The 25,151-nt window shown below is 36.7% G+C and overlaps 1 protein-coding gene across 4 annotated transcripts in view; it reads left to right on the top strand.

Moving 5' to 3' along the window:
* LOC131425244 (putative protein kinase C delta type homolog) overlaps positions 1-25,151 on the top strand; it is a 190,858-nt gene that overhangs the window by 47,979 nt on the left and 117,728 nt on the right. For all 4 annotated transcript variants that reach the window (XM_058586973.1, XM_058586974.1, XM_058586972.1 and 1 more), the window contains exon 2: positions 11,583-12,092. In XM_058586973.1, coding sequence (XP_058442956.1) covers positions 12,000-12,092 — 93 coding nt within the window. In that variant the 5' untranslated portion in view covers positions 11,583-11,999. The remainder of the gene's footprint in view (positions 1-11,582; positions 12,093-25,151) is intronic.

Consider the following 25,151-nt stretch of genomic DNA (forward strand, 5'->3'; position numbering starts at 1 on the left):
AAGCATATTGGTTCCGAACATCTTAGAAAACTATAATTTTGAGTTATTTATCATTATGCCATAACACTAAAAATATTCACGATCAAAAACTTATCACTCTCCCAGAGGGAAAATTTTAAAAAGGTACCCCAATACTGAAGTGAGACGTATTCTAGTCAAAACAGACATGTATAAGAACTGTCTCAAATGAAAACAAACTGTTCAATCAGTCTCTCTAATCGCACTCTTCTAAGTTGTTATGGCAAAAGTGTTTGTTTTCTTATCCGCGGGTTGATCTGCACAGAAGTTGCTTATTTTCGTAGCATACGTCCCACCAAACCCCCCTCGACAAACTTTCATCATCTTACTTACGATCACGGATCGAGCGTACAATTTCGTTGTGGTATTTACTGATGGTGCTTTAATTTTAATGATGTTACGCTCCGTTTTCAAATAGCCTATCCCTTGGCAAACTTCTGCCCACAGCGTCCGGTGTGCGATGCTGTATTCCAAAAAGGTCAATTTCGAAACCGTCTCTTAGTGAAAAGTACTTTAGCACTTTGCTGTTTGCCTCCAGGAAAAAATGTATTTCGAGAGCTATCATCAACGTTAGCTAGAATGTTGATCGAATGGCAATAAATCTATAATCATCCAAATTTCATCCGTGCAATGTGAAATTTTCCTCTTTTCGCATGAGGGATCCCGCTATATACGAGAGATAAATATTTTGTTAATGCTCGGTAGTGAACCTGAAATGATTTCAAATCATCCGATTTAGCTAATAATGGCATCATTTGCTTCAATATAGTATACTGGATTAGTGTAGTATTAAAAGGGAAAGATGATTTCCGTTTCCAGATAGTGGTAAATAGATGTGTATATCTTCTAGCATTTGTTTTGTTATTTCTTTCCCTTAAATCATATTTCCCGGTGGATATTGTGATTGAAAATCTGCCTTTCGTCTATCATAAACACAAAGATTTTAATGAATATAAGCTTGAGTATGCGTTTCACACATATCATACTTTCAGAACACATTATTTCGCAAAATGGGTTCAATTAAATTTTCATAGATTTTAAGTTCATGTAGATGTTATCCTATGTTTGTACTTAGGGCACATAACCGTTTTACTTTTATTTACGTTTCGTTTTAGACTCATCAATGCATAGCAGTTCAAATTTAACTGCTAAGTGCAAAATTAAACAGATCAACTTATACCGCTAAGCAATTTAAGTTTTGTTTTTAAGATTAATTATGATTCAAGATTTTATGCTATTTTATTTGAAAGGCATAGAAAAAATTGTTAGCTTATAATGTTTTATTATAGAATCCAATAATTCATGTTGGTAGAATGAAAATCAAATGAATGATGTCTACAGGTAAATTTTAATTTTTTTCTGTAATTATGATTCTATTAAAGCAATTTGATTGAACGAGTTCCAATGAACATTGTTTTCCACTTTTTTCACTTGAGCTTTTGTCCACTTTTTTCGCTCAATGCCCTAATCTATTTTGCTTAGCAAATTTGGTGAATTTTAACTATTTTGAATGAAACAGAACACAACTGAACGTGTGCGTGCACACAAGTATCAAGTTTTCGCTAAAATTTCATTTTCGCTGTTTGATGCATTTTCATTCCTTTGCTCTTTCTGTTGCTCGTTAGTAGTGATGTGTATAAGCTTGGTGGAGTCAATCCATGAATTGATACTATTTTTCAATTAAACTTATGAAGTGAATCGTAGTTCAAAAAGGCTACGTGCCAATTCACGGAATAGGTAAAAATTTGATGAAGCAATATGCGTTTGAAGTAGCTCTTCCCATTTAAGCGTTTAACGGTAAATTTTGACAACAATTCATCCCTTTTCACAATATCTTACATGTTTTATTTGTCATGCAGAGAGCAATTCATACGTAAAAACGCCTCCCAACATCACTTTGCTTCCATTCGTATGGCACCCAAAAACTTTGGTTTGAAGTCGTTTCCAGAATTTTAACACGCTAGGAAACAGCTTGCTGAGTAACTGAAAGTGTGCGAGTTCCACTTGTGTTAGTCAATTGTCTTTGTCCAATAAATACTTTTATCGTGAATTTACTTGCTATATTCCAGTATTCGTTTGTTTTCACAACTTTCAGCTATTTTGTTAGATTGCAGAAATTAATTGAAAAACTCACAGAAAAGAAAATGGATGGGGACGGGTATAGGATAATGAGTTAGTCGATGCCTTTCACGCAGCCCACATGGGTTTGATCCCCAACCCCCCACATAGGGCCCGAAGAGACGAATGACCCCCATTCTGGCCCGAAGAGGCGAATGACCGTAAGGTTACAGCCTCTATAAAAATCGAGTGAAAGCATACAAGGAGAGCTTACCGCAAACAACGTTTTGATGCCATAAAAATCGATAGAAAGCTTGTGTTAATCTACCTAGCGGTATAATAATACTTTTCTCATACACGTTTATAAGAGAAATCGATGTGATTATAAGAGATATGTAAATTCCATTCTGTTATTTTTTGAAAAGTACTTTCGGTGCTTCCGGAACTGGAAATCGGGGAGTAATTCAGATGAAGTTCATTCGTTTGTCCACCATTGTTTGTTGCCTAAGTAGCATTATATGCATTATATCACTGCACATTCACAACTCTAGTTTTACATTGTTAATGTACAATTATACTAATCATACATACTTTAAAGTAATGTGCATTGAATTTGCATTCTAAATGTAATGAAGCAGTATCTCACAACAACTTTTCGCCGTGTTATATATTGGCATTCAATGCTATATTTTAGTGTAACGAAGCTTTAATGATAACAGTGCAAGGAAATTGAATTGTTACATTAACACATGGACTGGAAAGTCCCGGGACTAACGAAGAGAACACGATTTTTTTTGGTTCAAAATTAACTTTATTCATCAACGTAATCTCCATCAAGAGCAACGCAATCATTCCAGCGCCGCTCTAACATTTCAATGCCACTTTTGCAGAACGATTCTTCAAATTTCAATTTCAATTTCAATTCCTCAAAATAGGCCTCAGTTTCAGCGATAACCCGGGTTGGCGGTTCAATGCATAGGGCGCTGGTCTTACAAGCCAATAGTCGTATGTTCGAGCCACGAAGCCGGGAAGAATTCTTATTGTCAGTAGGATCGTAGTACTGGCCATAAAACTACCAGCCGATTGTTGTGCTTTTGGACGAGGTTCACCGTTTGCTGTTCACTCAGATGATCCATGTTTCATTCATTATCACATATCGACGTAAAAATTCCGGTTTGCTACGTTTAAACATGATCAAACACTGTTCAGAATCATCAACACGTTCTCCTTCCTTCTTCTTAAAACACAAAATTGTTTTTCATCCATTGTACAGTGGGAAAAAACCAGCAAACCCGCAAAGAAATCGGGAGCCATGGAAAAAGGCAACAACAAGAGTGTTTCTTATGAAAAAAAGTCCAAGAAATTCAATGGAATGGTTTTTAATGGCCGCACGAATCGCCATTTTGCTCGTTTTACCTCAAATACCCAGCAGTTTTAGGGTTTTCGATAGTATTTGTTCTGTAACTAGAAAAGAAATCGAGAGCGGTCTACTGAAATAGCTTGATTTTATGTAAAAATGTCTGTAGAATCGAATGGCCGCACGAAACGTTTTGGTGGCTATTTTACCCCAATGCCTCCAATATGTGAAATTTTCATCCTAATCACCTTTAAGTCTTAAGCGAACCACGTTAAAAGCTTACGGAAACTATCTTATATTATGTAAAAAACTTACTATCTTATATTATGTAAAAAAGTCTGGAGAATCGAATGGAAGAATCTACACTGGCCGCACGAAACGTTTTGATGACTATTTTACCTCATTTCTCCATTTTATGATATCTTTTTTTTTGTTTCAATTATAGAGGCTTTAACATTCATGTCATTCGCCTCTTCGGGCCAGAAAAACTTTCTGACCCTATGTGCGGGGTTGGGATTTCATGATATCTTATTTTCAATCGTCCTTAAATCTCGGTAAAATAGTCATGAAAACGTTTCGTGCGACCAGTGTAAGTTCTTCCATTCGGTTCTACAGACTTTTTTACATGAGATAAGCTAGATTTAGTTAATTTCCAATAAGTTTTACCGAGATTTAAGGACGATTTACAATAAGATATCATGAAATGGAAAAATTGGGTAAAATAGTCACCAGAACGTTTCGTGTGGCCACTGTAGGCTCTTCCATTCGGCTCTACAGACTTTTTACATAAGATAAGCTAGATTTAGTAAACTTCCAATAAGTTTTACCATGATTTAAGACCGATTTACTATAAAATACCATAAAATGGAGGAAATGGGGTAAAATAGTCATCAAAACGTTTCGTGCGGCCAGTGTAGGTTCTTCCATTCGATTTTCCAGACTTTGTTACATAAGACAAGCTAGATTTAGCAAACTTGCAAGAAGTTTTACCAAGATTGGAATGCTATAGGAAACCCCAAAACTGCTGTACATTTGGGGTAAAACGAGCAGGATTGCGATTCGTGCGGCCTTTGTAAACCATTCCATGTATGTGCGTATGTGTGTATGTAATGTTTTTTTGCACTATTTTTTCTCAGAGATGGCTGAACCGATTTTCACAAACTTAGATTCAAATGAAAGGCCTTGAGGTCCCATAAAAAATTCCTGAAAATTATTTGGATCCGACTTCCGGCTCGGGAGTTTTGGGGTAAAATGTGCAAAAAAAAAGAAAATATGTGTTCTAACTTTTCTCATAGATGGCGCGACCGATTTTCACAAACTTAGGTTCAAATGAAAGGTCCTGTGGTCCCATGCGTAATTCCTGAATTTCATGCGGATCCGGAAATATAGAGTAAAGTGGGTTAAAAATTGTATACCACCACTGGAAATGAGGAGAAACCTTAAAAAAATTTCTAAGTCGACCTCAAATCTTTTCCAATTGATAGTTTTTATCAGTAGACGGTCAAACAAACCGATTTCGGTTATTCTTTTAAGATTCGAAGAAAATTATTTTGAAGAATACCACAGTATTATATATGATAGTATGATTGATATGAGAAAGGCATCATTACACCACTAGGTGGATTAAAACAGGTTTTTATATATTGTAATCAGTTCTATCTATTCAAGTAATGTTATCGAATTACGATGATAGCCAAAATATACTTATAAACAACGCTATAATTTCTTCAATAAATTTCGGTATGTTAAGATGCATGAAATAAATATCGTATGCTTAACAAAAATAATAGAGAAATCTTCACACAATTAACGCACTGTATATTACATGGATCCACCAGTGTTCCACTCAGTAGTGTTTGAATAACAGTTGATTATGTCAGACGAGTTCTAGTTTTCATCAAGCTATGGAAAAAGAAACAACATCGAATTCATGCATAAACACAACGGTGGAATTGAATGATTTGCGGTACGAATTGGTCCACCATCCCCCGCATTTTCCAAACCTGGCCCCCATCGATTATTATCTATTTCCAAACCTCAAAAGAATTATCGTCGAATGCTGTGGTCATTACAGACACGGAAGCCTATTTTAAAGGCCTTGACAATTTTTTTTTCAAAGGGCTTCAAAATGTTGGAGGACCGATGGGTCAAGTATAGATGGAGATTATATTGTAGAATAAAAACGTTTTCACGGTTTTCTTTGTTGGGCTCGGGACTTTTCATTCCATGTAATAGGCCGTGTAAATGAAAACTGCTGAAAAAAAATTTGAGCCTAAAACTACCTCTATAAATTTAAACAGATAATCAGGTAGCATTTGTTTGTAGAGACTATCTATAGATAGAATTACATAAATCATCTGTTTCTTGCTTTTCTTCAATCAGGAAAATCGTAAAAAAATTATAATGAAATATTAGTTCATAAATCCTCTACTCGTTATTAGTAAATCATTTCACAGAGAATTCAAGTATATTGGTATCCTACTTCCATTTAGCTCGCGGTTGTTATGAAAACCGAAAGAATTTTTATACGGAGAAGTTGTCCAAACATCTGTACATGATCTTACCACCAGCTGGGTTTCGGACCGCATGTTAACATATGGTAACGATGCTAATAAAGTTGTGAGAAATTAGTCCCAAAAATGTGAAATAGCAATAATGTGTACCATAAATATCGGCGGTAAATTTTTCATTTCCTTTCGACCACATTAACACGGCGCGGCACGTACCGCAAGTCGGTTATTTTCTCCTGTAGGAAAAACTGAATGAAACCGAGTGTGTCTGCTTGACAGAAAGCATCTAGTGATGAGCGTGAAAGAGATCTTTGACTCAACTCAATCCTTATGAGACTGGTATGACATATCGGGTGAGAAGCAGTTTTCACCTGACAATCACAACCACATTCAAAACGACAGACTCCGAACTGTGCACTGGTTAAGTGTTATTGTAGCCGAGCGAGATACTGCGCATCGTTTATTTTGCAATATTCTCACCGTGACCGGATAGCAATCTCAATTCATGCGTTGTGATACTTTACACCCATCACTTAAAAAAACGATTCTCGCTAGAGATAAATATGTGGGATGAAGAAAAATATAACTATTTCTGACAAACACCAGATTATGCCACTCTGCCGAATTTAGCAAATCTTTGCAAATCTCAAAACCGCACTGTTTCGCAACCGTTTCGTATATTTATGAACAGTTTTAGGATCTATCGGTACATTATTGACTGAATGTATATCAGTTCGTGAATCTGCAGGCGTCTACTTCGCCATGGTATTTGATGGAGACGGACGGTGTCTTATCACGAGATCTCGTGTATTTTTCGGGAAATGTTACTACTGCTGCATTGCTATAGGCTATATCAGCTTGTTTAATTACGTGTCACTACTGCGAAGGTTACTGACGATAAGTGTTTGTCGGTAGCCCCTTCCGTGCTACAGACAGTCAACTAGTCTGTATGAGAACGCTGTAAATTGTGAGTTATTACTATTTTTCCATGGCCGGCAGACTTCATTGTTTACGATATTTGGCCGTCCGCAGGTTGAGCGAATGGGCGGTTGTATGGTAATAAATCTCTCGTGTTTCAGGAGCAGCTTAAACATGAAATAAATTAAATCCGATGCCAAAAAACGATAGATTATTGGTTGTATTGCAACGTTTTGTTATGTTCGGTCCGACGGAAAGTAGTAATATTTTCAACAGTTCGTTTTGCAGTTCATTTAAATAAAGCTCGACGAACGTGAGGCATTTCAAATATTCGTAAACATAAACATTCTCGAGACTGCAATTTCTGGGATGCCTCCTTTTGCGTTTGATCGAGAGCGGTTCGAATCTAGGTTAAAATGCATTGTATTTGCAGTTCTTGATGTTTTATTATGCAGTTCGTAGTCGCTTATATTTAAAAATTCTTGATAATAATACGATTATTGTGTTAGCGACAAAAAGCCTATTTAATTCAACAGCTAATGCAATACAGATTGAATTGTAAAAGTAAACATGTTGTCACAGACATATGAACATACAGTTCAAATTGCACTACATACCATTATTTATTCGGTTACATGTTGTTTTTATCATATAGAAAGGAATATCAAGTAATCGACTTCTATCTGGTCAATCGATCTGCTTATGTTATTTAAAAACATTTTTCGATCTTACCAATACTCCAGATGGCGTTCAACGGCATAATTCTTAACAATCGTATCTAAACCTTCAGTCTCTAGAAACAGCCAACTATACTCTTTGTACGTAGTGTCTGAATATTTTTGCTATAGAATAGAGCAATTATTCATATGCAAAGAGTTACTATTACTCATCAGACGATTTTCGTTGTATCATACGGCGAGTTCTTCAATGATGAGATGGAAAAGGCAAGAAATTGCGCGCGTTAATATATAAAAACTCAACAAATTGAAAAAGTCTATTTAAAACTACATTAAAAGATTTTAAATACACTTCACAGAGATAATTTATATCACTTTATTTCAACGATATAAGTTTAAATAATCATTTCGTTTTTCAACACAATGCAATAATATTATCCAACGGTTGCCTATACTTTTAGAACTTTTGATTTCTCTGCTCCGGATTGAAAACTAACTAACCAGTATTAGACCTAATTTCTATAATTATATCATGAGCGCATCGAAATGGTATGAACGTACCTTAACATATTATTGACAACAACACCACCAAAACAAAATGCGTTGGTTTCAAGAACCAGCTTCCAGTAGGGAGGTGGGAAACAGAAAGGCCAAATTCCACAAAAAATGTAACGCCAAGACTTTGCTTTGCTTGAAGACCAAGTTTGTTTGGAATTTGTGCTGGGTCGGCACCTTGATCGAAAGTTCCCGAAATAACCACCGTGTGGCGCTTTCAGTAACCCGATTTGTTTTTTTTTGTTTTTTAGGTTGTCACATCTGTCATTGATATTCTATCAAATTTTCAGCTTGATACTTGGACATTTGTAAAAGTTACTCTTTATTGAGTACATCTGCGATTGTAAGTGTCCTCGATTTTGTACAATTTTTACAATGGAATTGAATTTGCAACAACGAGTGTAACGAATCGGATGAATTTTCTTACCACCAGCTAAAGCTAAACCTAAATAAATAATAGAAAGGGAACCGATCAGCCAGCCATTTCGGCGCGGTAATGTTTGCGCGTAGGGCATATCAGCATGAGGTGTAATAAAAGTTTCGTTCGTTTCGTTCTTCATCCTATGCGATTTGTAGAATTTGTTATTAGATATGTAAGCTGAAAATCGGTCTAAAACACTGGAAAATTGAATAAAGTTAAGCATTCCTTGGAAGAGTTTTCTACTTCGAAAATCCCTTCTTGGCAATCTGACGATAGTTCTTCAGTTTTGAAGATTTCTAACGTTCGCTGCAATAATCAATTGATTTGCACACGGAGTTCAGCAGATATTATTCATCCTCGTTGATCCTCTCGCTCAGATAGTTCTAGAACGAGTATTACCAAGCTTCTGTTACATACTTACTCCTTAGTGGAGTTTGTACGAAGGCAGCGGGTTTAACCGTTCAAAGAAAATTCTACTGTGAATTGATATCTTTTCCATTTGATTCAAAGTTATAATTGTTCCGTCTTAACTCAATAGGGTCGTTTCCTTTGCACGACAGAGTTCAAGATTGGAAAGAAGATCAGTTCGGGTTTACATCCAAGTCAGTCGATAAAACAAAACCACTTACGTTGGGGACAGAAGAAACCAAGTACAGTATTGTGTAGTGAACAACAGACCTCGAAAATGAGTGAACCAAACAAACAAAAGCTACCGCCGGTACGAAAGAATACAAATATTGTTGACTTCAGACAGTGCAAAATTCGACCTTCGATACGAGAACTTGAAGGTTTGCTTAAGGAGCAAATGCATCTTGACATTAAACGTGTGCATTTACTTCAATGCAATAAGACCTATAAAGTTGTTTATATTCAGTTCTATAAAGAGTTGGATGCAATTCAATTCGCTAAAGACAATAATAATGTGCATTATGTGGAGCATGAAAATATCAAGTACAACATTCCAGTATACATGGAAGATAGTGCTATAGAAGTGCGTGTGCATGATCTTCCCTCAAGCGTCATCGATTCTTATATTCGCCATACCATGTCCCAATACGGGGAGATTCTCTCTATCGAAAAAGAAAAGTGGAACAATTTTTCCCCGGTATTCTAAATGGCGTACGTTTGTTACGCATGCGCTTGAGCAGGCCTATACCTTCTTATGTGACATTCGGTCAGGATACAAGAATACCGTGCAAATCACTTGTTACCTATGACAATCAGATGGCCACATGCCAATATTGCCAAAAAGCTGTTCACTACGGTAAGCCATGTGATAAACCGGACAAGGAGACAACTATACCAAAGGACAACGGTGCTTCCTTCACAACAACCCCAAGCAACCCCAGTACACCTGTGACAGTCACCAACAACAGGGAAGTATCCCCTTCAACGAAACCATCCAACGTAACCCCTATAGAACAAAGTACACCAGCAGCAGTTAACAGCTTACCATCCAACCAACCAGCAACTGCAACCAGTGTACAACAAGGCTCATCTACAGCAACTAGCAACGAAATCAACAACAATACCACGGCAATGGATGACGAGACGAACCACGAACAAACTACCCCTCAATCCTCGCAGGAGGAAAATGGAAGCTCCTCTCCCCCTAGAAAAAGGGTGACAACGAGATCCAATACAAAAAAAAATTATCTAAAAACTCAGCTAAATCGGCCACGTAAAGCTTGTACGCAAATAGGCCTGAATAAAATATCTTTTAAATAAAAAAAAAGATTGGAAAGAACTTTTACAACGAGTTTGCATTAAGTTTTGCCTTAAAAACGGTTTCATTGGTGCGACGACATTGCAAATATGAGAAGAGTGTTTCGGCAACGATACTTCGAAGAAAACAGTCATTTATCAGTGGCACGAACGTTTTGGAAGTGGCCGTGAGTCAGTCAATCGAAAAAGAAGGCATTGCTCACAGTTTTCATTGATAACAAGGGCGTTGTGTATTATGAATACCTTCCACAAGGCCAGACCGTCAACAAGAAGTATTATTTGGGCGTTATGAGACGTTTTCGTGAAACAGTTCGCCGAAAAAGACCAGATATGTGGGCAAAAAACTCGTGGCTCTTGCACCACGATAACGCATCGTCACGAGATGTTATACCATACACTGAATATAAAAATGATTCGAGGACTGGATCAAGCGCTGGCATAAGTGTGTTGCAGTCGACGGGAAATACTTTGATGGAGACAATATCGTTTTTGATGAATAAGTTTTTGATAAGGTCAGACTTATTAGTGTTAATTTTTGGATTATTTAGCTGTTTTTACTCATGGATCCCAGCGTAGGCTATAAATTATAAGATTTGTTTTAGAAAGCCTTGATAATTGGCAGTCTGTTGGCCACATTTATGAATGTTTATTTCATAAAAGAAAGTGTTGTTTGTGTCTTTGACAGTTTTGACTCATTTAAAGTAATGTCGTTTTACGATTTGTTTTCTCGCAATGAAATTCAACAAAAAGTCTACAGCTAAGTTAAAAAGATATATCGCATGTTTCATCGTTTGATTATATCGAAGCATCGTATGAAGTGAATTGGCTACTGGCCACCATGAAGGTATTTCCCATAGAATTCCATTTTGAATAATGATCCTTTAAACGTATTCTACAGCACGTCATTTTTCATTCAGATTGCCAACAATCACATTTCGGAATAGTCACCCATCACAAAAGAAAACAGTAATACAAACCGAATCGGACCGACTGGCCAGCCGGACCATATGATATTCGCTGAGATATTTGCTCTGCATCAGTATTTCTCTCTGTCTCAGAAGTGGTATAGTTTTAAGCGCTAGCATAATTGGCATCGTAACAGTCTGACAAAAGTCGTGACGCGAACTTGGCTCGATGCCCATTTCGGACATTGGTTGTTTGCAAATTCAGTCCCACTACGATCGGGAGCGGCTTGATGTCTTAAGTGCAAAACTGTATCCCGCCCAACCCATTTTCGAGCATCCGCCGCGTACCTCGCTCTGAATTACCAATATTATCGAGATCAGATCGAATACATATGCCTCGATTCTATAAAAATAATATTTCTTCCTTTCATTCGACAGGTGAATCAACTGCGATGAAAGCTTGTGCAGCATCGTGTCGAGCATCAACATCACCGTTTACCACGGCAGACCTCATCAACCGACAGAAATGGAGCAAAGTGCGCAATTTGAGCTAGTAACTAGCTCTGACCGGAACAGACATTGGACGAACAAGTATTAGTAGTTTATAAATACTGGTGCAACTTCATTAGTGAGCTTTTATCCTTTCCCACGCATCTGTGTTTCGAAGATAAGTAGTGATTAGTGAAACAGAGAAAAAAGTTTTATTGTCTTCGTCTTTGTATTTGTATTTGAATTTGTATTTGTATTTGTATTGGTATTTTTGATCGTATTTGGAGAGTACGATTTGTAATTGGAAAAGTGTATCTTCACTGGAGGAAACATAAATTTATTTGCATTTGGAGCTGTCATTGGAAGATGATATTTACTGGAGCTCATGGTCGACGAAGAGCTGCAAATGGACAAAGCAACAGTCAACGTTCTGCTCGAAGTGCCCGAGCTGCTCAGGAGGTAGGTTTGAATTTGTCCAGTTTTCAAATCATGCTTACTTACCAGCCTTAGATATTATGAGAAATCCAGGCCAGATTCAAAATCAGTTCTCCTTTGGCTGTCTTCCGTTTTCTCAGTGATATGCTCATGTCCGACGTCTTTCAATTCGAGCTTTTCCGGGTTGCAGAAGCTGTTGCAATTAATGGTTCTAGTGTCACCTGCACGTTGTTTTGTGTCTACACCACACCTTAAAAGGTTCGGTGCACCACTTTCCTTAAACATTCACCCTCATTCGAACGAATACGAATAAGCCGTTCTTGTTTTCACTCGATGAATTCTAACGCGACTCGTTTGTCACAAAACATTAGTAAACTTCTTCTAATAAATGCTAAGCCATGGTAAAATCACTCCAATTCTTGTGATTAACCATATGCGTTAGAATGTATGCCAGTATAGTTTCGAACGTACGTGTATTCGAACATTATCTGTACGAACGAAAAGTCCCATTATCGTTTACAGACAATTAGACAAATTGCCGTGGTTTGGATTCGTCAGTTTATTTCTGCAAATCAACCGTTTGAATAGATTAAAACCTGTTTAAATCCACCTAGTGGTATAATGATGCCTTTCTCAAATAAATCATAGTACACTGGGGTCTTTTTTTACGCGGATTTACGAAGCTACGCGGATTTTCCAAGTTACGCGGTTTTCTTGTTTTGTCTTAGAAATGAATGAACCTTCGAGATCTGGTGTTATCCCGAATTTTATTTTAAGTCAACTCTTTGACACTTGCAAAATTTTCAATTTTTTTTTAAAGAAAAAAATGTTTAGTTTACACCAGATCTCGACGTTTCATGCATTCTTAAGAAATTCGGCATAAAAAAAAAACGATTTTGGAAGTTTTTTTTGAGATTACATCAGGTCTAGACGTTTCATGCATTTCTAAGATATTTGACATCAGAAAAAATTTTTTCTTTAGTTTTGAGCTTTTTTTACGCGGATTTCCGAAGTTACGCGTTTTTTTTTTTGCAAAGTTTTTTTGCGCGGTACTTATCCCCGCGTAAAATAAGACCTCAGTGTATCATAATCATAATACTGTGGTTTTCTTCAATACTGTGGTGTTCCGGAATCGGTTTAGTTGATCGTTTACTGATAATCACTACCGATTGGAGTAGTTTTGAGGCCGATTTAGAATTGTTTCACGTTTTCTGTTTCGCTTGCTTGTATAAAACTTTTAACACATTTTGCCCTATAATTCCGGAACCAGAAGTCGGATCTGGATGAAATTCAGGAAGCCCCTCTAAGTGATGGTATAAAAGTTTTTGAAGACTTTACTCTATAATTCCGGAATCGGAATTCCAGATCAGATCCAGATTCCAGAATTCCAGATTCAGATTCAAATGAAATTCAAAAGTATTGTAAAGGACCATAAGACCATTCATTTGAATCTAAGTTTGTTAAAATCGGTTATGCGATCTGTGAGAAAAGCGAACAAGAAATTTGAAATTGAAATTTGTACACTAATCACCTTATAATTCCAGAACCGGAAGTCAGATCTAGATAAAATTATTTTGAATCTGAGTTTGTAAAAATCGGTCAGACCATGGCTGAAAAAATCAATACACAATATTTATATATATATATATATATATATATATATATATATATATATATATATATATATATATATATATATATATATATATATATATATATAAATATATATATACCCAAGTAGCAATCCGCAACTAGTTCTGATACGACAAAGTTCAAACTATGTTGCAACAAGAACACGAATATGTTTTTTATGTTATACTGGTTAAAACATGGTAACAGCAATGTTTCATCATAACATAACTAGTTACGAAGTAGTTATTTAGGTTTCCAAACATAACATTTTTGTGTCATATTGAAATAAATATAATTTATAAGCTATCGTTACTTTATCCAAACATATCTTTAATCACAACAATGCTTCTAGCCACTAGTTGAAAATAAGTTTATTTGACTTCAATAGTAGCAACCAGTAACAAGTTCTGATACCACTTAACCCAACTGTGTTGCAACAAGACCACGAACATGTTTTTTATGTTATACTGGCTAAAACAAGGTGACAGCAGTGTTTCTTTATAACGTAAACATTGAACTAACTATCATTTGTAAGTTATCGTTACTTGATTCTAACATATCTTCAATCACAGCTATGCTTTTAGCTACTTGTTGAAAAGAGGTTTATTTTCCGTTACGAAACCATTATAAATACGTTAGCGTATATGTGATTCGTTCCTGTGAATTGATATAGCAATAACATAGATATTATAAGATTATGACATATAAATTCTTCATTGAGTCAGATAGTTATCGATAGGTTCTCCCAACGTTATGATAACGAAAATGCAAACAAAAAAACTTTTGTAGGATTGAATATAGCGAACACAATATGGACTCTCAAGAAGTGTATGAAACGTAAATAAATCCAGGATATTACTTTTTTCAAAACTACTTTTGCCGAAAATAGTGAAAGGCAGAATAGTCATTTTTGTTTTATGCACTGTCATAAATACGAAGAAAATAATATAGGGATTGAACATCGATTGTGATAATATTATAGTTCTCATGATATATGAATTTAAAATGATGAGAAATCACTCTACTTGGAATTATTTTGAGCATTTTGAACATAGGATTATTTTGTTGTTTATTTTTGTGTCTTCATAAACAGATTTTGATTGAAGGCGCATGAAAAACAGTTAAGTAAAATTGAATTCCGCTCGACAGTTTTAAAATCGTTGTGACATTTGTACCTTGTATCAAGTTTGTGATTTAAAGTACTCTTCTGCCTTTTTATTGATGATAGAAAAGTATTCTGGATTCAATCAATGTTTATAATGTCGATTGTGACTAAGTTTCAACTAGTTTACTTGAACACAAGTTATTTTCACGTTATGAAAAGATAAGTTATTTCAGTATGGCATTACAACGTAACGACAACTTATTTTTAGTTGACTTGACAGCTAGTAGAAACTGCGCTTTTTGAGTCATGCAAGTGGTTAGATGTTAGTCACAATCACTCAAATATCTGGTTGCAAACTAGTCACAAACAAGCTAGCGTAACAAAAATTGTTACTTGGGTATATGTATATATATATATATATATATATATATATATATATATATATATATATATATATATATATATATATATATATATATATATATATATATATATATATATATATATATATATATATATATATATATATATATATATATATATATATATATATATATATATATATATATATATATATATATATATATATATATATATATATATATATATATATATATATATATATATATATATATATATATATATATATATATATATACAATATTAATTTTTTTTGCAATTTTTGGCCCGTAACTCCGGAACCGGAAGTCAGATCCAAACAAAATTCAGGAATTTTGTATGGGACCTTTCATTTGAATGTAAATTTGTGAAAATCGGCTCAGTCATCTCTGAGAAAAGTCAGTGCAAAATAACGTTATATACACACATACGCACACAACACACACATATATATTGCGTATTCGGCGAACTGAATCGAATGGTATATGACATTCGGCCTTCCGGGCCTCGATTTCACAGTGATTGCACAACCTTTCAATATGAGAAAGGCAAAATTAGTTTAACCAATTTCCAACAACTTTCTTTTCGGATGTAAAGGTAATTTGCAATCAAATTATAAATTTGCTTTTTGAATAAAACATTTAGAAAGCATAGCAATCATAGTAAAATGCTTGTTTTATTCAGGCGAGCCTTCGAATATATGCGCGGTTCCAAGTTTTTACGGATCAAATTTTTCCATATCTATTAGATACTTTATGGAAAATACGTCATGGGCTACCATGCATTATTTTATATTAAATGCATGATTTTACCAATGGAATAAATATTTTTTTTTTTTTTCATAAATACGTTTATTTCATAGGCAATATACATAAGTTTTTCTTCGCCGTGGCATCTACAATACATAGTACTTTAAACCTAATACATTTCGAATATCCTATTAGTATGTTGGTATTCATTAGTTAATCTAAACACTGTTTTTATCAAGCGAGTTGCTATTATAAATTACATTAAATGAAATACATTTATTTTGTACATGATCTTATAACTATTTCAGGTTTGTTTGTATCAGTTCATCACTTTTATTTAATATAAGATAGCTGGCTATTGGTTGAGCTCATGGAAGAGAAAACAATCTAACATAAAATAAAATTTAAATTGGAACTCCAATGGACTTAATGAAATAATAAAGAAGTTTCATGTAAGGAACGTCACGACAAGCAAGAATGTCGCGAACTGGGACATTGGATAGTCTACCTTGGGTACGCAAGGAATTTATTAGTTGAGATCTGACATCACGATACTCCACGCATGTCCAAACAACATGGTCAATATCGCGGTAACCTTCGCCACAAGCACAATGATTAGTCTCGGAAAGTCCAATTCGAAGGAGATGTGCATCTAACGTGTAGTGATTGGACATGAGTCTGGACATCACACGAATGAAATCTCTACTCACATCCAGTCCCCTGAACCATGCCTTTGTCGATATTTTAGGAATAATTGAGTGCATCCATCGAACCAGATCATCTTTATCCCAAGAAGCTGGCCAGCTGGCAAGTGTTCTTTGGCGAGACGCGCTATAGAATTCATTGAAAGCAATTGGTCTCTCATTGGAATAAATATGTAGACTATCGAAAACATGATAAAATTGCAGGAAAAATGCAACATATTTTAAGAAGATACTACTGATCGGACTGCTATTTTCAAAGCTTTTTTACTTTGCACGAAGTTTCATTTAGAAATTTTATTTACCGACTTGAATAAAATTTATCTTGAATGCGACATTTCTTTATTATGTAGCATTCATCACTTCTTTGATGTTTGGAATCATCCTAAAAAAATACCTGCGATGCCGATTCTTCTTTTACACAGGAATCGCGTTCGTACACATTCGAGTGAAAACAAGAATGGCTTGTTCACATTCGTTCGAAAGTATGTGTTCGTCGAAAGTCGATACGGACGGAAACAAGCACGATGATACAAAATCAGCTAAAAAAGAGAAAAAGTCAAATAATATCAAACAGTTTTGATTATAACTTAAGCCTGTAACCGAACTGATGGTTTAAAGTTGGATTGGAGTTGCTCTTAGGGCATATTCAGTAGTGTTCTAGTTCTAGATTCATAATTTATGTCAGTTACAAAATTTAAATCTGAATTTTATAACAAGAAAAACTGGCAGCCCCAGCAGTGTTTTACTCGTGTTTCAAATATACAAAAAAAATAGAACGGCATCGTAGACCAGTTTTAAATTTGACAGAAGAACTGGTCGAATAAATAAAACTAGAACGGCTTGCTGGGGATTCGTTTGTTCCAGTTTCTGTTCTATTATAGATCTTCCATATAGAACTTCTAGCTGCTGAATTTGCTCTTTTGTATATCACCCTTATTCTGCATAACGACGTATTGATTTTTCGATCGAATCCTAGCTACCTGTGATTTTGCTAGCCTTATTAGTAATACAAATGAAATACAATCGAAAAATCAATACGTCGTTATTCAGAATAGGGGTGAATGTTTGAAAGTGTGATTGATTCGAACGTAAACGGTAATACAAATTTGACATAATTTCGAACGTTTCGCATACGGCCGTAAACAAGAATGAGGGTGATTATGGCGCGTTGTACCTTTGCCCTCACAATATCCGAAGAAATCGTTTCTACCAAAAAATAGATCCTCTGGCATTCTGTTATATGTGAGCATTTACAAAAACAGAAGCTCTCAAATCATTTTCATGTCGATGACTGAATAACTGTATGAGTTCAAAAGTTGCAGCCGTGAACGGAATATCTTGGGCTTTACCCTTACTGCAAAGACATCATATTAACAAGATATCCAGCTCTTACATTTCCCGAACAAATCATTGGCAACATCCTTTTTTGCGAGTATGTCGCCCTCAGGCGAGTCTGTATCGAATCTCGCACATAGAAGTAAGGGAGAGAAATGTCAAATTCGTGCGCGCCAAAATAGCAGCACTGCGCATCCATACAATTGACATGATAGGTTGAATGTGATACCGCGCGATGGCGTTGCTGAACTGAAGATTGATTTCGCTCCAAGCTGACAGGGTCTGCTTACTGTGTTAACCGAATCTCTGGTACAAAGGACGATTTGATTCTTTGCATCTCGTGGGATCTAAGTGTTGAGAATATCCCAAAAACCTTCAATGCTTTTTAACAAAAAAAATCGTGTCTAGTGCTGGAGTAATGGAACTGCTAAAGAGAAAAACACCGGAACCCAGTCTTCGTTGCCTGCAAGAAAGATAATGGCCCTTATTACGGGTATCACTACACGGTGAAAACCAAGTGAAGTGATTGTGACCCTTATTATCGGTATCACTTCACCGTGAAAATCTTAGTGAAGTGAATTTAGGTCCTTAGCACGGAAGTCGCTTCAAAGACAAAAGTAATTATTTGTATGAACTTGATGTCATTTTGAACATCACGCCACCAACATTCCGTTGAAAAAAATGTGTTTTTTCCACTACAGTGATGACTTCACTATGCGTGATACTGGTAGTAAGGAAAATCTAGTGAAGTGACATGTAAGTGAAGTGAATGTGAAACTAGAAGTGAGAACGGTAATAATGGCCAATGAGTAATCCTCTTGAAACGCCTCGATGAAACTTTTATAACTAAGTACGCAATTCGAGATATTCGTGCTGTCACAGTTTCTCTGACTATTGATAATATAAATATTTTTCGTTGGACAAGTCATCAAAGCTAAATAATAGGTGTGTTGCCATGCAAAAGTATGGCTTAAACATTTGTATTTTGCTAGGTGTGGGAAAGCTTTTCTAAAAAATGATATAGGACTAAGACAAAAATAACTGACAGTTTCATACAACCCATTAGTTTTCGCAACCAATTACACAATATCCGAAAAAAACAACTAACCAGCAGTAATTTAGATTTGCATATTCCTTTGTGTTGGCAACCATGAACCATGTTGGCAACGTATTTGAACCGATTTATAGATAAAGATTTTTGTTAACAATCATCTTCACATATTAACGAACAAGGACATCTACATTTAAGATATGGCTCGTGAAATCTCGTAATCTCGAAGTAAAGTTATTATAAAGTATTCCATCTCTAACCCGCCGTTACAAGAATGTGATAACAACAAATCGCTAATGAAGTTTGATTATTTTATATAGGATGACGAAACCTACATCAAGTCTTTCAGATTGTTAATAGCTTGTTGAACAGATACATTCAACGGCTACTGGAAAAGATTTTCTAATATAGCGTGCACCGATAAAAATATTTTGTGAATTTACATCAATTTTCATGCACATATTATAAGCAAATGAATGAATGGAAAGTTACTTTACAGTTATTTTTTTTTCAATATGCTTTAAAAACAACACTAAGCGTTTTTTTAAATACTCAGTCTTATTTATTGGAATTCAATGCATTTAAATTATATGTTACATTGATCATGGTTTCAGATCAATTTTTCTATTCAACTGATATCTATTTCGTAGAACTATTGATTTTCAGTTCGTGTAAATTCCATTATTTTTTTCTATGTGCAGGGCTGACAATAATCAACTCAGTACTTCATCATCACCGAGTTCAGCTCACCTGCAAATCGGTTTCAAAAGCATCGCTGAACGAGTTGAGTAACTGGGACCCATTTGTATAGAGAAAACATCGTCTCAACATCGTAGTGTCAAGCAATCAGCAGATGAGCGCTGACTGCTCATCAAATATTAGAACCCACTGAGAGACGATTTGTGAGTTGTGATTTGATGTGTTTGTACATCAACACATTGAATCAGATTCTTATGAAACTGTCTCGCTTGTATTCCCCACCCACCAGAGTTGTCATGGGCGGCCAATGTTCGAATCGATGCTATTTCAATCAATTTCTCAAGACATGTTCTCGCATGCTGAAGAACGCATTCGTTTCAGTAGCCAGTTGTGTTTAGCTCGAGACATGAAATTGAATCGTTTATGGTATACATAACACTACGGTTCGACATTTGTTTTAGTACATTAAGGCTCGTGTTCGTTTTGAGTACCAGCAAAAACAAAACCGAAAATCTGGGTTGTGTTGGCAGCTCTGTGGTTTAAGAATACACTCACCGGTATACGTTTCGTTAAGTTGAAGTTATTACACCTCTGTTGTGTGTCGAGATTTTTCGAAAATTCGTGTTGCAAACGTATCTTTTACCAACCGATCGTTAGCAATTTAATGTTGGTGAACCTTCAAGAAGTTCTTCGACGTGAAAGATCAACCGATTGTGTTTTATCGAGGAAGAAAATCAGCGTCGCTTTTATCAAATTCGTTCGGATCTGTGCTTGCTCCCGCGCTCAAGTAGCTTATACGTCATCACCATAAACAACGCTTTCGTTAAGTTTCTGTTTGTCACGAATCTGGTGTGAAGCGCAATGGCTAAAAAACAATGCGGCGAATGCAGAGAGGATGTCAACGATATTGAACCGATGCGTTGTGGTTTTTGCGAATCCTTCTTACATATCAGCCAAACTTGTTGCGGTATAAACGCTAGAGGTTTGAGAGATTATTTTAATCTCGGAAAGCTATTACTTATATGTACACCATGCAGAGAAGAGTTAAAAGGCCGAAGCATTCGCAAGTATATTGCTGAGAACCAACAACCTCTACCGCCCGTCTCGATTAGTGATATTGATCTACCAGCGCAAGTCCAGGAGTTATCTAAAGCGGTTGTTGCTCTCAATAATAAAATAGACAATATGTCGGCTCAAAGACAGCATATATGGCCAGCACCGACGGATACACCTAGGGGAACGAAACGTCGCCGAATGGATGATGATAAAACGACTATTCAAGCTCCTACTGAACGCGGCATAAACGAAATTGATTTCAGTGACCTGTCGGTTCGTTCTATTTTCACTAACGAAGAGAAGTTCTGGCTTTATCTTTCGGGGTTCAATCCGTTAATCACCGACGGTGATGTTCAAAAAATCTTATCCCGTTGTTTGAATATAGCGGAACCAACAGATTTCGTACGACTCGTACCGAAAGGAAAAGACGTCACTGGTATGTCGTTCGTTTCATTCAAAATTGGTCTAGATCCCAACTTGAAAACTAAAGCGTTGGATCCAGCATCATGGCCTGTTGGACTGCTGTTTCGTGAGTTTATACCTCACCCAAAAAACTACGACCGTCGAATACAACCCACCAACTCAGAGACCATGTAAACAGGCTTGTTTCAGTGCGTTCGGCAGATGACGGTGGGAACCTACGGGTTTCCACCAGAGGCGAGTATTATTCAATGAATTCATCGATTCCTACATTAAACGTTCCCGTGTTGCAGCATGACGATCCTGAAGACGCTGTGATATGGATATATTACCAAAATGTTCGTGGCATGAAAACGAAAATCGACGATATATTTTTGGCCTCGAGCGATTGTAATTACGATGTCATAATACTGACTGAAACCGGACTTGACGATCGCATTAACTCTCTGCAACTGTTTGGAACATCGTTCAATGTTTTTCGTTGTGACCGTAGTACCCTTAACAGTAACAAAACAAGTTTTGGGGGCGTTTTAATTGCTGTGTCACAAAAATACACCAGCTCAAAGATCGAAACAGTGAATGGTCAATGCTTAGAACAAGTGTGTGCGAGTGCCACTGTTAAGGGGAAAAAAATGTTCATATGTGGTGTGTACATCCCTCCTGATAGGAGTCAAATCGTCGAAGTAATAGAGGCACACATTTCCACTGTTATTGAACTAAACTGTAAGGCATCTGCTGATGAAACTATTCTTGTTTGTGGTGATTTTAATCAGCCTCGAATTGTATGGGATTATGGACTGGATACCACGCATTGTTTTAACTCTTCTTCGCTGCCCGCTGCGAGTACGGCGCTGATCGATGGCATGGATTTTTTGAATCTTCACCAGTCGAACCAAAATAAAAATCATCTCGGACGGGTACTCGATCTAGTGTTTTGTTCCTGTGACCGCTCATTGTTTGTTGACGAGTGTGTAGCTTCGCTCCTACCCGTTGACCCGCACCATCCACCTTTAGTAATTTCGTTGCCCATTGAAGACAATAATTCACGACACGCAGCAAGTTCGGGAGACACACATTTACGGTTAAATTATAGAAAAATTGACTTCTCAGCTCTGATGGAATATTTGCAGAATTATAGTTGGACAACTCTGCGCGAAACGGATAATGTTGATGAGATGGCATCGTCGTTTTGTAGTACTATCTCCCGTTGGCTCAGTACAAATTTACCATTTGTTAAACGACCTATTTCTCCCCCGTGGGCCACATCACGTTTACATGATTTAAAGCGAAAGCGCAATGCTTGGCAGCGCAGACACCGTCGTTGGCGGAGCTTAGAAACAAAACAAAATTTCAAAAAATCGAGTGATGAGTACCGCAAAATGAATGCCGGTTTATATAGAGCTTACGTCATGCGAGTTCAAACGGATCTACGTAGGAACCCCAAGAATTTTTGGAACTTTGTGAATTCGAAGCGAAAATGTTCAATCATTCCTCAGAACGTTTGTTTTGACGGTGTGACGTCTGCATCAACATCAGACTCATGTGAGTTGTTTGTTAAATTCTTCGCTTCCGTGTTTACTGAGAAAGTGGCCTCCAACATCGAAGCTGGAGTCGCCGCATCATATGTTCCTGAAAACTTGGTGGATTTGCGTACATTTATAATCACTCCCGAAATGATCAGTGCTGCAGCAAAGAAACTGAAGAGTTCGTACTCGGCTGGACCTGATGGAATTCCTTCTGTCGTTTATACTCGCTGTGCAACTGCTCTGCTCGAACCATTATGTTACGTGTTCAACAAATCGTTCGAGCATGGTATATTTCCAACGATATGGAAGCAGTCGTTCATGTTTCCAGTCTACAAAAACGGTGATCGAAAGGATGTGAGAAATTATCGTGGTATTACGAGCCTATCTGCTGCCTCCAAGCTATTCGAAATAGTTGTCAGCTCTGTTGTTCTTTCTCGTACAAAAAGTTATATATCAACCGATCAGCATGGATTTATGCCAGGACGATCCGTTAGTACAAATTTGCTCGATTTTACCTCGACCTGCTTTTCGCGTATGGAGGAAAGGGTACAAATTGATGCAGTATACACCGATCTAAAAGCGGCTTTTGATCGTATAGACCACCGAATTCTATTATGTAAACTGATGCGACTTGGTGCATCACACAAGTTCGTTGAATGGTTGAGTTCCTATTTGTGTGGTAGAGTCCTACGCGTACAATTGGGAACCTCAGTTTCATCCCCGTTTACGAATAAATCAGGAGTTCCGCAGGGCAGTAATATGAGTCCCCTTTTGTTTGCACTATTTTTCAACGATGCCGCTTTGCTGCTTGGTTATGGATGCAAGCTGATCTACGCTGACGATTTGAAGCTGTACTTAGTAATTCGTAATTATGAGGACTGCGTCCATCTTCAAGAACTGCTAGATGAATTTGTCGCATGGTGTCGACGAAACCATCTTGTGATCAGCATTGCCAAATGTCAAGTAATTACATTTCACCGAATACTTCGTCCATTAATCTTCGACTACAAAATTGATGGACAAACACTTACAAGAGTTGACCGTGTTAATGACCTTGGTGTTGTATTGGATGCAAAACTCACATTTAATCAGCATCGCTCTGCTTTAATATCTAAGGCAACGAAACAACTCGGATTCGTAGCTAAAATCAGCAGAGATTTTAAGGACCCACATTGTTTGAAGGCGTTATACTGTTCCTTAGTGCGACCATTGCTGGAAAATGCCAGTTTGGTATGGAGTCCATATCAACTCGTTTGGAACTTGCGGATTGAGCGTGTTCAGAAAAGATTTATTCGGCTTGCGCTAAGAGACCTTCCCTGGCGAAATCCCTTGGATCTGCCACCGTACCCTGATCGATGTCGCCTGTTAGGTCTTGACACACTGGAACGACGAAGGAAGATTCAACAAGCTGCGTTTGTGGCGAAGATTATCAACGGCGAAATCGACTCTCCAAAAATCCTGTCTCTCATCGACTTCCGGGTTTCACAACGAACTCTACGATCAACAGGTTTGCTACAACGAAGATTCCATCGGACATCGTTTGGAGCCAACGAACCTATTGCAGCGTGTGTTCGAACTTTCTCCCTAGTTGAAAATTTATTCGATTTTGGTGAATCATCGCATAAGTTTGTTCAGAAAGTGTCGCAATCCTCGATTTTATAACTTAACTTTATATTCATTAAGACTTTTATTGTCAGATGGAACAAGCAAACAAATAAACAAATAAACAAATAAACCGGTGTAGCTCGGTACAGTGATGCTAAACTCGGTACTCACTTCTTAAAACTAGGAATGAGAGTTAAATGCTATGAAATCAAAACTGAGAACCATCAATACCATCATAATTTGATGTCAGCGGTGCTCTGTATAGGTGAGTGTGTTTGTTTAAATCAGCGATGATTTTCATCTTTACCATCATTTTTCGGATTGCATCGTAAATCATGTGGTGAGCTGATGAATAGAAAAAATCAAATCTTATGAGCGAGTTTTTGCCACCCTTGTCTATGTGTGATGATGACTAGAACGATATTTGAATCACAACTGGAATCATCAACCAAAAAATGTATGTGCCGCCTGGACAAAGTTTTATTTCCTTTCCTCAAGCAGTAGAGAAGAGTGTTCGGTTGCCGGCATGTGTTCGGTTGACAGAAAGCATGTGTATACATAATAGCAGTCCGTTATTTTTGTACCGAATACAAATGCAAACAGATGCGTCTACTTTTTGCTGCTATCAAAACAATTTTTCAGTTATGGTTCTTTGTTGATTTTTTTCGGTGAGAATTCTCACGTACCGTGAAATGAAAGCAACCTTGGGTACTAGTGTTAAATGCTTATATGTTATTTTTCATGAACATTTAGCCGTAAAAAAATTGTTCGCGTTGTTGGATCCCACATAATTTGACAATCG

Source organism: Malaya genurostris, chromosome 1, assembly GCF_030247185.1.
Source record: "Malaya genurostris strain Urasoe2022 chromosome 1, Malgen_1.1, whole genome shotgun sequence".
Taxonomy (NCBI): Eukaryota; Metazoa; Arthropoda; class Insecta; order Diptera; family Culicidae; genus Malaya; species Malaya genurostris.